At 49.3% G+C, this 12,471-nt stretch overlaps 1 protein-coding gene across 4 annotated transcripts in view; it reads left to right on the top strand.

Annotated features, from left to right (window-relative positions):
• Window positions 1-12,471, top strand: part of PLEKHG4 (pleckstrin homology and RhoGEF domain containing G4) — an 86,131-nt gene that overhangs the window by 63,922 nt on the left and 9,738 nt on the right. For all 4 annotated transcript variants that reach the window (XM_066327705.1, XM_066327704.1, XM_066327703.1 and 1 more), the window contains exon 14: window positions 10,632-11,572. In XM_066327705.1, coding sequence (XP_066183802.1) covers window positions 10,632-11,572 — 941 coding nt within the window. The remainder of the gene's footprint in view (window positions 1-10,631; window positions 11,573-12,471) is intronic.

Here is a 12,471-nt window from a genome sequence, read left to right as displayed (position 1 = left end):
TCCTTGCTGCTGTAGGAATGCCAGCCTTTTTGCGCTCCATCCCGTGAGCAAGTGTTGCTGCTCTGGGGCCCAAAGAGGGGCTGGGGCCCTTCTTCCCATCGCTCTCGCCTCTCTGCACATCTCCATGCACCTTTTCCCTCCAAGTCGCAATCGCCCCATCTCGGCTCAGGCAGCAGACGGACACAGCAAACCCTCTCGTAAGTACCAAGTGTGCGGTGCCCCAGCTGACGTGTGAGCTGTATTGATATTGTTTGGAAACAATGTAGAGAAGGCTTTTCACTCGGTTGCTTGTGCGTGTCTGTGTACATCCAGCATGAATCAGAGTGCTTTGTATGTGGCTTTTGTGCACTCAGACAGAACCCTGTGGGCATCTTTGCGTGGTCCCTCTGAATCCCAGGGTTATTCTGTCTGTAGTAGAGCAGGGTCTGTCCCTCATTCTCTTTATTAGAAGTTACTGCATGATCATTTCAGTGGCCATAATGTACCTGCAGCTGGAAGTTGCTGCAGGGGCTGGGTGCTGCAGACTGACTGGATATGTGTGCAGGGCAGGTGGTACCTCTCAGCCTGCAAGACTTCTGTCAGATGTTGTGGGCAGCACAGGAGGGGGCTGCTCACCTGGACTGTTCTAAGGTTTGCTGGGTTCCTGCTCCCCAGGTGACTGAGACCTGCTGGCATAGCACCCCCAGCTTCCAGAGATGGATCTGATCTTAGATTTGTCAGTAGAACTTCAGACTGTGCTGTATAAGTTGTGTTCCATAGACATTACATCTGAGTTCTCCCCAAAAGTTTCAGAAAAGAGACCTGCTGATATCTTGTTTTCTGCTGTGTTTCATTTCTGATTATGTACCAGACACAATTTTGCAGATGATCATTTTGAGGGGAAAAAGGTCCCTTCCAGGTGAAAAATTATTGATGTTTCTTTATTCTTCGCCTCTGATGAAAAAAGAAGGGTTGTGAATGCTGATCTGTGGGAAGCTGGAAAGGATCCTTGTGTCTGCAACCTAAAACGTGTGATTTTTCTTTAGCAGGCTGTTTGGCAGAGTTTGAGAAGTAATCTTACTGAAAGGGTGCTATGATTCCCTGCTCTGGGAATGTGCTAGGAGAAGCGCAGAGTAAAACTTAGCACCAAAGTGGAAAAAAAGACATTTAATGTGTTCTTACTGTAGCATACTCACCGTAAACAGAGACATAGGTCCTTGTGCCATGATGATGCCAGCAGTTCTACACAGGTCAGAACACGGGTTTGCCCCCCAGCACCTTGGAGCAAATGAGCTTTTGCTGCGGTTTGTAATGAGGTCCTTGGGACTTAACATGCACTATTCTCTCTCCACCTCTGTGCAGATTGGATTTGCCTTTCTGGGGATGGTCTGCGCAACATTCCCAAATAGCAGTTTTCATCTTGTTACTGATGCAAGTTCTCAGGATGATGAAAGGTGATCCAAAAGTCACAGGAGAGGAATATTACTGTGCTGTTTTAGGGGAAGTCACTGTTTTCTGGCTTCAGCATTGTCTGACAGCAGCTGTCTCATCTCTCCTTCTCCCTCCTTCCTCAGTTATGCCTGTAAAGTCGTGCCCCTAGACAGACATCTAGTCTGATTTGCTCTCCTGTTTCAGGGGTGTCCTTTTTCATGCACAGCCTGAAGCAGCTGGGGAAATGAGCCTCGAGGAAAATCGATCCTCTGGCAGAGTTCATGCAAGGTTAATGTGCAAAATCTCTCCCCTCTCCTTCCTGCCAGGTTTTTGCTGGAGAAATTTTCTTGCAAGGTTAAAAAGCGTTTAGTGTTTACTTTCCTATCAAAGTGTATTCATGCATCAGAAAGTTTCAGCTTTGCCTTGGAGATAGCCCTCTGTACAAACAAGTACTGAACACTTAAATCTGATCTGCTACGGATAATTTTTTTTTGTCTTGCAAAATTAGTGATTTGGAAACTGTTCTGTCTTAAGAATTCTTCAGTAAATCACTACTGTCTCTACTGGTGCTTGAGTTATTTTCTCCTATGTTTCACCAATAACTGTATGATCAAATGGGCAGCACAGCAGTTCCTGTAGCCCTGGCAAAGCTCTGTGGCAGGAGGTAAAACTAAATAGTAGTTAGCACTAGCACTCAGTGCTCCTTTCTGTTTGCACAACATAGGTGTGAGACTCATTTGTCCCTCAGTGTTACAGGGCAGCAGCAGTGAATTAATTAGGTTTTTGTCATGTGCTAAATCCAAGCACAATTTGCAGTTGAAGGTGAGAGGTTCTTGGTTAAGACGCTTTTGAGCACCTGTCCCAGCACCTCAGGCAATGCTTCAGTGCCGTTTGAGGTCTGTGATGTGTTTGTGACATGTGCAGAGAGGCAAAGCCTTGATCCGTCTGGAGTCCTTCTCCTTCCTATTGTGCTGGCCAAATTCTCCCCCTCGGTGGAGGACACAGTGGGAGGAAGCTGCTGAGGGAGCCAGCCAGTGTGTAGCATATTTGGGATGCAGGGTATTTGCCCCTCATGTGCCTTCCCTGATCCAAGGTGTTGCTGCCACTGCATGTATGCAGGGGGCAATACCTGACATGCTGAAACCACCTTCAGCCTTGATTGTCAGTGCACCTCTGTAAAAATTCCTCAGTGTCCATGAGCATAAATTGACAGTTATTTGAAAGACGTTGGCCTCTGTCAGGTGGGTTCAAGTCTCCTGCAGGATCATGACACTAGGAGCCAGTCAGTTGTGGCAGGGAAACAGCATTTCCACCCTGGAGGTTTAGGGATTTTCCAGCTCTCATTGCAGCTGAGGTGCAAAGGTAGTGCTTGAAATGTGAGATCTGATGGCAGCAGAGATCTCCCTTCACCTGGGCCCAGTCTTGTGCTTGTGTGCCCTGCAAAGTTTGGGTACTTTTTTTCCTCTCTAATCTCGGGATAGAAACTGCACAGGGTGACAGATTTTCTGAAGTTTTGTGTGCTGGCATCCATCTGGATGCTCAGATCCTCATGGAGACTGGAATTCCCTTTAGTCATGGGAGTTAAATAGATCTGTTCAAGCAATCTGGTCGTGAAGCTCCCCTCAGTGTACAGATGGAACTGAAGCTCACAATGGCTCGATCTGCATATCAAAGCCCTGGACATATGGACAGGATTCTCCCAAGCACCCGCTGCCTCTGAGCAGAGCCTTGTGCCCTCCAAGTACATCTTGGTGTGCTCTTAAAACAGGGAGCTGTTTCCAGCATTCTCTGTTCCCTGGAGACTAGAGACCCAGTAAATGTGCTGGGTGTCTAGATCCAGTTTCAGCTCCACATCTCCTGGGGCACAAGTGCCCAAAGTGCAGTGCAGAGATCCCAATGCATCATGTGGTAGTTAAGCAAAGTTTGGCTCAGCTTGTCACAAGGGAAAGGATGTGAAATGAAGACTACAGAGAAAGCACCCAGGTTTCCCCATGCAGGCCCAAGGGCATACTGGAGGTTTTGCAATCCCCAGCGTGGAGCACGGAGCAGAAGGAACCTCATTTAAAGGGAGCCAGTACAGGGCAGAGGGGAGACTCCCACCACAGTCCAGTCTGTCCACACTTGCCTGTGGGGTGCTATTACAGTGGGGTATTTGAGCAGTGTGATGATGTGACTATTGGGACAGATGTAAAAGCATAGCATGCAAAAAACCTCTGGAGGTGACATTAGTCTCTGAATGGGATAATTTGTTGCTGTTGTGCAAGTTGCCAGCTCCAGCTTTGGTGACTCACACATCTCCCTGTTGCTTGATCTTGGGCTTGGCTGGTAACATGAGGCTCTTGGCTCATGGGTGCACAAAGCTGATGAAAAAATGGGCAGTGCCTCAAATGTGAGGAGTCTGGTTTGCAGCAAAGGCAAACATTGAAGTTTCTGGTTTTACTAGGAGCAAACTTGGCCCCTGGTCCTCTGGGCTTGGGAGCTTTCAAATGTTGAGAAAATCCCCATGATGAGACAGAAAAGTAGGGGGAGAATAATCAGTGTAGAATCTACCCAAAACTACAGTAATGAGACACTCTGGAGCTTTGAGGAAAGCAAATCTGCCGCTTGCTGCCCACCTACCTAGGGAGTAATTTTATACATACATACACATGTAAATATACACACGGATGTCATATGTATGTATGTGTGTGTGTCTGTACATAGATACATGGTGAAACCGCCACAGGCTGCTCTTGTGGAATCTCAGAGTTACTCTGAAGCAGGGGTTATTGTAGCTGCTTGTGATTCATCAGGTGAGTCACCCTGTTTCTAATGAACACCCATAGGTGCTGCTTGGCAGTGGCAGCAGTTAGAGAAAAGAAGGGCAAGCACGCGTCCTGCACGACAGCTCCAGCACAACGAGCCACATTTGCCCTTTGGGTCCTCGTGCTGTCGTCAAGAGAGCAGAAATCATGTGCAATCTTATTTTAGCCAATTATATTCTCCTGTAATTAAGCTCTCCTCGACTTGTCATGCCTGGCTGTCTGGAGGGCAAACGAAGGGATTTTTGAGCTCTGTTTAAGAGAGCTGCTGCAAAAGGATGTCCAAGCACATTGCTCTAATGAGCAGCCTTTGATGGCACATGGACTGTGGCATGCCCAGACCAACCCTGACAGGTGCTGCTTCCCTGACCCCTTGTTCTGCTTTCCTGCCCAGCTGTGGGTATCTGCTTGTTCTCCTTTCTTATGTTTAAACCCAAGGAGTTTCTCGTTTGTGCTTGTCTCTCATCCTTTGCCCTCCCACAGTGTTTATACAGCAGCTGGCACTTGGTAACTGGCAGAAATGCAAATACAGGATTTAAAGTTTATTTTCCTTAGCAGCTAGTTTTAGGCAAACTAAAGATTTCAGTAGTCTATTCTCCCTTGGAGGGAGGAGGGGAGGCTCTCTGAGCTACACAGCAACTCAGAAATGGTTTAGCTCTTCATTTCAAGAGCATAACTCCTTTCCTTAAAGCTGAGCTTTTACCAGCTATATCCCATGTAGGACACAGTTTTGATTAGTTTGTTTTATGCTGCTAATGAATTGCAGGCAGGGCTGCAAATGCAGTTTGGAAAAGTTGAGTGCTACAGAGGGGTAGGAGAGTAACAGCGAACCTCTGCATAGAGAAAGGATTACTTCTAACTTCGTGGCTTTGCTGAAATGCTTGTGCTCTGAAATTACATGGTTTCTTGTGTCCAAGTGTAGCTGCCTGCTCATGGACCCACAGATCCTGGTAGGAGTGAGCAGGAGCTTTGGCTCTCAGAGATGTGGAAAAAGTGTCACACTGTCTAGGAGGGGATCAGTGTTTCCTCTATAGCTCTTACATGTTGGGTAGCAGTTTACCTTGCGTTTTGCTTGAATTTGGGGTCAGTTGGAACACTTTCTCGCCCTGTTTTTTGCTTTGTGAAAGGGTATCTGGCTTGTGCCCAGTCAGGGTGTTTTCTGCACACTTCAGTAGCTCTCGTGTGGAGCGCGGCCCCTTCCCCCTCTGCCTTGTCTCTGGTTACCAGGGCCCCTCAATCTGGTATTTAGGCTAGCAGCATTTGCTTGTGAATAACCAGAGCTGAGATGATGCACTGAAGCAGTGGCCCTGCCTCAATCTGGCTACAGGGGATAATGTACAGCACAGAGCTGGGCACAGCCAGGACTCCCTCTGGACAGATGGGAAGGTAGGATGAAGTCTGATTTTAGCCAGCAAATAGACTTTCCTAAGGAACATCTGCAGGTACTGAAGTCTTGCTCTTTCCCTGCTTCTTTCTTCATGGGTGCTGTTAGTATTGGTAGGTGGGAACCTGAGGAAAGCCTAAAGCAGATCCAAGTGAGTGGTGAGCTGACCACTTTCTGCTGAAGCTGCTTGGTATCTGAGTTAGGCTTGTCACCATTTGCCAGCTGACAGTTCTTGTGGTAAGTAAGGGAAGCCTGGGTAATTTTGCTTTCAATATATTTTGATGTAAAATAGTTTTTTAATCATGATCCTTCTGAACTGTCAGCATATAAGGCAGTCTCCAGCCATGGGTCCCTGCTAACACTGTGCATGCAGCAGCTTGTGACAGGGGACATACCAGTGTTGTGAGCAAGAGTCACTTCTCAAATCAACCTAAAGCCATGTTGGAGTTTAGAGGAAGTAAACCCAAATGAGCATCTGTAATAACAGTAGCATTTTCTTGCAAGAGAGCTGGATTTACTTTGGAACGGTGTTCTGGTGAGTCCCTGTCACTCTACTCCTGTGCTGGGAATGCTGCAATCAAGGTCTGAGCTCTGCAGGGTTCAGTACCAAGGCTGTGGGTGGCCAGCAGAGCAGGGCAGCTGCAGGACTCAGTGCCTGTGTGACACCCTGCATAGCTGTTGGGAAGTGCTTTGTTTAGTTCACAGCAGTACCTGTGATGCTTTTTTTTTTCTGGTTGCACCAGTTTTGTCTCCTTTGCTGCGATCTCATTTTGCTCTTAGAGCTCACAGCTGAAGTTAAAGGCACTTAAATTGAGCACAGCAGTGGTGAGAAGAGGTCTGGTTAAATGAGGAGCTGTGCAGTTGTTTCTTGCCATAAAGACCTATAGTCAGTTGTGTCTCACTGAGAAACAGCAGAGTGGAGCACACCCTGGATGCAGGAGCTGCACCAGGGTGCTGGATCCAGGAAGCTGGATCAGGGTTTGTTTGATTATGTTGGTTTCTTTATTGCTGTCCTTGGCAGCGTTCTCAGCTGTTGTGCTGCTTCCCCCTCTCTGATCTGAGTGAGGGAGATGGGGACTTCCAGTCTGGGGACAACCCCACAGAAAAGTGAGAAATTTGGTCTATCTCCTTGCTGTGCTTCAGTCATTGTATCCACAAGCATGATTCCATCCATGTATTGCTGCTCCCACCAGGACCAGTCTTGACTTTTCATCACCCCTGTCTCAGTTGCACTGTGCAGTCACTTGAGATTCTGAAGGAAACCTTCTCACAGCAGAGTTAGTCACCCACCCAGGTGCATTTTTCTTCGCCAGAAAATTGATCTGCCTACCTCTGTCGATTCAGACACTCAGTTTCCTATTTGTCAAGAAATACACAGTTACAGTCATCATCTCCCCACAGGCAGGGGGAGAGAGGTTTGGACAAAGGCAGGCCCTGTGAAATTGCCCCTTCTGGCATATGTCTGAGATGCACAGTGTCTGCTCCCTGTTTTGGCTACCCAGAAGGTGTCTTAGAGGTCATTTAACCTTGAGTATGCAAGGAATCTGATAGGTTTGTGATAGGCTTGGGTTGGGGAGGTGTAATTTCTGAGTGGTGTCTCAGGTGAGGATCCAGGACCCCTGGAAGGCTTTCAGTGCTGGCAGTGTGCCCTGAGCCAGGGCTGAGCAGTGTTTGCAGATGGTACTTGAGTGATGCCAGGCCTGACAGACTCCATGAGCTCCTGTCCTCGATGTGCTGGAAGCCTTTTCCATGATGAAATGATCAGAGACCAGCTGAGGATGATGGCCTTGAAGGTTGCACCATAATCCAGTGAAGTCCCTGGCTTTTCCTTATAGCATGGCAGGTCCCTGAGAGCCCAAGCCTCTCCTGGGCAGCCTGGCAGGACCAACCTGTTGCTGATGCCTGTTGCAGGATAGGTCAGTCTTGTGTATGCAGGAAGCATGTTTGTCTTTAATCCTGTAATTGAGAGTTTCAGTAACAACTTGCCTGTGAAGATCAAAAGCTGAGGTACAGGTTCCTTCCTGCCTGGTTCCAGACATGGTTGGGAAGATTTCAGCTTCCCTGTGCACAGGTGCCTCTTTTTATCTGAGCAGCTCTGCAGGGAAGGTGTAGGGCTGCCTGCTCCCCAAAAGCTCCTAGTCCAGAGGACCATATCCTGGCATGGCTGAGTGTTGTTTACAGACTTACTGGGGGGACAGATGACAGCAATACCCCTGCCTGCATTAGGATAGGGACACACTTGCTTCCTGGAGAAGATTGCCATTTATATGCAAAAAGAAGCAGTTGAAGCATATGATGGAATGGAGAAAGCCTTGGTGGTCACTTAGCATGTTACCAAACAAAGCTGCGGGATGTGGAGGACTGCTCCATTGTGCAGGGAACAAAGCTGAGCTATTTTCTGGCCTGCACAGGCACTGGTGATGGAAGGAAATGCCATAGAGATTAAGAGTAATTTCTGCTCAGCCCTGGCATCCTTGCCAAGAACAGACAGAGACCATATGAAGATGAGAGGTGGTGGGGCAGCTCTCCTGTGTGCTTTGCAGCCCTGATGCCTCCTCACAGTAATCTCACGCAGATCTGCAGAGTTTCCAAGAAATAAAAGTCTCTTTTCTTACTCTCCCATCTGTGCTTAGAAGTGAGTACCCCAGCCTTAGATAAGGCCTTCACAGGGCATCTGCCTTCTTGACTGGTTACTGGCAGGCCTGCTGGATGTCCCTCTTCTGCACATTGCTCTCAGCACTGTGTTTGACAGCCCCGTGTGCCTTTTGATCTCAGCCTTTCCCATCACTGAGCAAAAGGCAGCCAGCATGCAGCCTTCAGTGAGGATCACCCATTGACCTCCACAGAAAGAGAGGTGAGATGTGCCCTTTCTTAGCCCAGACGGATGGCCAGCCCTTGCTCTGGGCAGAGCTGTAAGGGGCTGGTGTTGGTTTGTGCACAGTTGGAGGGGGCAGCTCAAAACCCCACAGCAGAATAGGCCATCTGTCACTGCTGTGCAGATCTGCTGGGCTCTGCTGCACTTGGAGACTCACCTCGCCTTGAAATGCTTCTGTGTCCAGGGAATAGAGGAACCTCTGCATTGAGGATAAATGCAGATTCCCACCAGAGTCTGACATGTCCACTGTCTCTGCACAGCCCTCCTGGCCACCAGCAGTGGGCAAGTCTCAAGCATAAAGCCTGGATCAAGGGAGAGGCAGGTCGAGGGCCTGTTGCTGCTCTAGGCAGGGCGATGGGAGGAAAGGGGACTGCTGCTTTTTGGATTATCCCATGCTGCAGTCGTGTGGTGCTGAGATGCGTTTTCCCTGAGCAGCTGCTGGTGTTTCTGAAGCAGCTCCTTGCTCCGCATGAGTAATGGGGCTGGCTGCACGCACACCATGCAGCTGCAGCTCAAAAGAAAATGTGGATGGCTGTGGGAGCTCTTGTGGAATCTGTCCCTAGAGTGACTCTGCTGAGGCTGCAACCTGTGCTGGCATTCAGCTCTCCTGCAAACAGCAGCATTTGGCTGTCATAGCCATCCCCATCCAGGGACTGAGCATCACGTGAATGAAATACTTTCTACCCTGCCTTTCTGTGTCACCAACAGAGAGTGAGCCTGGCACCCAATCTGTTTGACCACCATGTCCCGGATGGGGGTGCAATGTCCGTTTGCATAAAGCTTGGGTGTATTTTCTTGATGTCTAAAGTTGCATAAAAGTAAGTGATTTAAGCTCTCCGAGTGAAGGTTACTACAGTGAGGCTGCTCAGGAAATGGAAAAGTCAGTCACTTTGTTCCTGGCACTAAGCATGACAGTTGTTTCTCTGCAGATACACAAGGCCTGGCAGGGCAAGTGCTAGAGATGGTCTGGCTCACTTCAGGGCAGCCAGCAGTGTTTCTGCACATATACTGATGTTGGGCAGTTGATGGAAGATGCCAGGCAGCCCTTTCCAGAGTGTTTTCCCCACCCTATGTGTCTGATTTCAACAAGTAACTCTGTGTGTTCACTGATGAGCATTAAAGTTCCCTGGACAGGTCTACAGCAGCTGATCACATTTTATTTACTCTCTCATGAAATCTTACCATCTCTGCTTTATAGAGAAAATGGTGGCTTATGAGTCTAAGTCAGATGTTTGCCTTTCTTCTCCTTTGATCGATGACGGGTCTTGGTGTTGAGCCCCGTTCCCTCCGTGGTGATAAGGCACTCACTCTTCCGTTGTGTTTGTCCCACTGGACCACATTTTGTCCCACTTCTCTTGGTTGACTGATGCAGCAGAACTATTTTAGCAAGGCCAGCATACGCACCACTGCTAGAGTTAAGCCCCATGAAGCTGCTTCCAGCATTCCTGGAGTATTAGAAATAAACTGCTGAGCTCAGTATTTGACTAACCAGCACAAGCATGTAATGCAGTGGCAGGCAGAGCCAGGCAGGCAGGCAGAACATGGCACACCACACAAGCTGCCAGAAGGCACAGAAAATGCACAAGCTGCATCGTTTCTGATTCCTCATTGCTGCAAGGATGGGTCAGAGCATTTGGGGTGATCCACAGAGTGGGTCTGTGGCTTCTGTGCTGTCAGCTCCAGGAAAACCGTGTAGGGAGCAGCAGTCATGTTGTGTGCAGCTTACTGGTGTCCCCTGACCTTGGCCTGCTTGACAGTGGTGAAAGTGGCTGGGAAAGGAGGAGGGGATTTCCAGATTTTATACTGAGCAGGGCCACACTGAGGTGTGAATTCCTCCAGTCTTAGCAGCGGCTTTCCCTGTGCCCCCCTGCCCGGAGAGGACAAACGTGCCCAGCAGTGTGGGTGCCAGCTCACAGGGACCTGGCAGGGAGGTGGGGCTGTGGCAGAGCAGCCAGCACAGCTGAAACCCTTTGCATAAGGAGCTGTTTGTTTTGCTGAATTGTTAAGCCCCATTGACAATAGCAGCCCCCCCTACTCTCCACACTCAAGGAACTGTGGTGGCCAGACACTGATCCTTTCTCTTGTCTTTAGGCACCGAATTAGGGTTATTCTTAGCACCGAGTCCTCTGACTGGCTGTTGCTTTTTGTTCTCGCTCTACAGGCGTATGAGTGGGCCTTGGAAGGGATGCGACACCTTGCCTGTATCAGCATGGAGGACTGCAGCTCCGCCGAGCACTGTGCAGATGTGATCAAGTGCCTGGAGAGTTACAAGGGGCAGCACCCAGACATCAGTGCTGCCCGGTTCCAGGACATGAAGGAGCTGGCCTGTGAGCTGAAGAGTGACAAGGGGCTCAAGCAGTGGAAATTTGCATGGTCTAAATGCCAGGAGACCAAAATGGTTTTTGAAAAGAAACTCGAAGCAGCCTTGAGAACAAGGAAGTCTCTGCTGTCAGACCGCAACCTGGCTCTTGGGGAGCAGCCTCAGGCTGGCAGTGAGACTGGCACTCTGTCCCACCGGAGGCACTCTGAGGGGACCACCTCCAGGTCCCACTGGGACAGGACTCACAGCACATCCCATGGCTACAACAGAGCCAACAGCTCTCTGGAGTGGACTAAGGAGAAAGTTCCCTCACCCTCCCTGAGCTGCCCTGGTGATTTTGATGCTGGGGAAGTATTTACCTGCCAAGCTGCTCTCAGCCCTGGTCCTCACTCAAGCAGAATTTCTTTTGCCAGCAAAGCTTGTAAATCTCCAACGCCTGAAGAAAAGCCAAACCTGGAGAGCATATTAGAAACCACAGAGGTGAAGCAATCTTATACGTCCACTCCAGTCCCTGCGAAGCTGCCTCCCAGGAAGGTCCTCCGGAAGGCCCAAAGCTTTGACTTGCCTTGTGGTGAGAGCCTGTGGTCCAGCTGCCAGAGGAGCGAGCCAGCCAGATACGGCAACACCGGCGTCTTCATTAAGGGGCTGGAGGTGAGCAGCACTGAGCTGGTGGACAGGACGTTTGCGCTGCGGCAGCCAGCTGTGAACAGCTGGGCTGCAGACTGCCTGCTGGAGGGACAGAGGGGCTGCCTCTCTGGGTCAGAAGCCAAGAGCTGGGGCAGGTAAGTGTCTGTGACATTTGGCGTTCCATTTCTCAGGGTGGTGAAAAGGCAACCAGCAGAGATGAGAGGAGTCTGTAGTGCTGGTTACTTTGGCACTGGTTATGGGACAGAGAGATGGAGATGTAGCTCCAGCTTCCCTGCATATGTGTGTGTAGTGCTGAGCAAGTCCACAGGGATGTCTCCACATAATCTGGCACTTTCCTTGGTGGGGAGACAAGGGATTTTTGGGATTTTTGGCTCTTCCCTTCACAGTGTGATTTCTCTAGGAGGGAAAGTTTGATTCCCAGACAGGAGAGGAAGTCTCTGAACATTGCTAGCATTGGAGGATGTGGGATTACAGAAACAGTGATGTCCTAACAAAGCCAGGGGTACAGGTGCAGTAGGACAGCAGAAACACAAGGCATTGTCTCCCATGCTTTTGGGAGTGCTGTACCCAGACTGGTAGGGAGGCAATTCCAGCACCTTGTGACAGCAGCTTCACAGGTAAGAGAGTGTTTGCATTTGTGCTTTGGGACTGAAATCTCTGGGTGTCCAACAGCTGACATTTGTGCTTTTTCCTTCTCTATCCTTGAGAATCTCAACTTTGTTGTCATACTACAGTGTGTGCCTATGCTTTGGAGAGCCCAGGGGTATGAGCTGCTCTTGGCAAAGGGTCTCCAGGCAGATCTTTCAATTGCTCTCACTGGAAAAGATTAAAATAAAAGTAAAAAATTAGTGGCAGTGATAAGAAAAGAGTGCTGGATGTTCAGGGACCACAGTTACTACTCCTGAGTGAAGTGCCTGGGGACAGTGAAATCTTCCAGAAGTGGGCTCTGATATCCCTGGGATACCCAGAAAAGCTCATGGCAGGGAATGTGCACCAGCAGATAGAAGGGTGACTACTTTGCTTCTCAAAGGAG

The sequence above is a fragment of the Sylvia atricapilla genome, chromosome 12 (genome assembly GCF_009819655.1).
Source record: "Sylvia atricapilla isolate bSylAtr1 chromosome 12, bSylAtr1.pri, whole genome shotgun sequence".
Classification (NCBI taxonomy): domain Eukaryota; kingdom Metazoa; phylum Chordata; class Aves; order Passeriformes; family Sylviidae; genus Sylvia; species Sylvia atricapilla.
The sequence above is the reverse complement of the archived record's forward strand: the minus strand, read 5'-3'. Positions and strand labels throughout refer to the sequence as shown.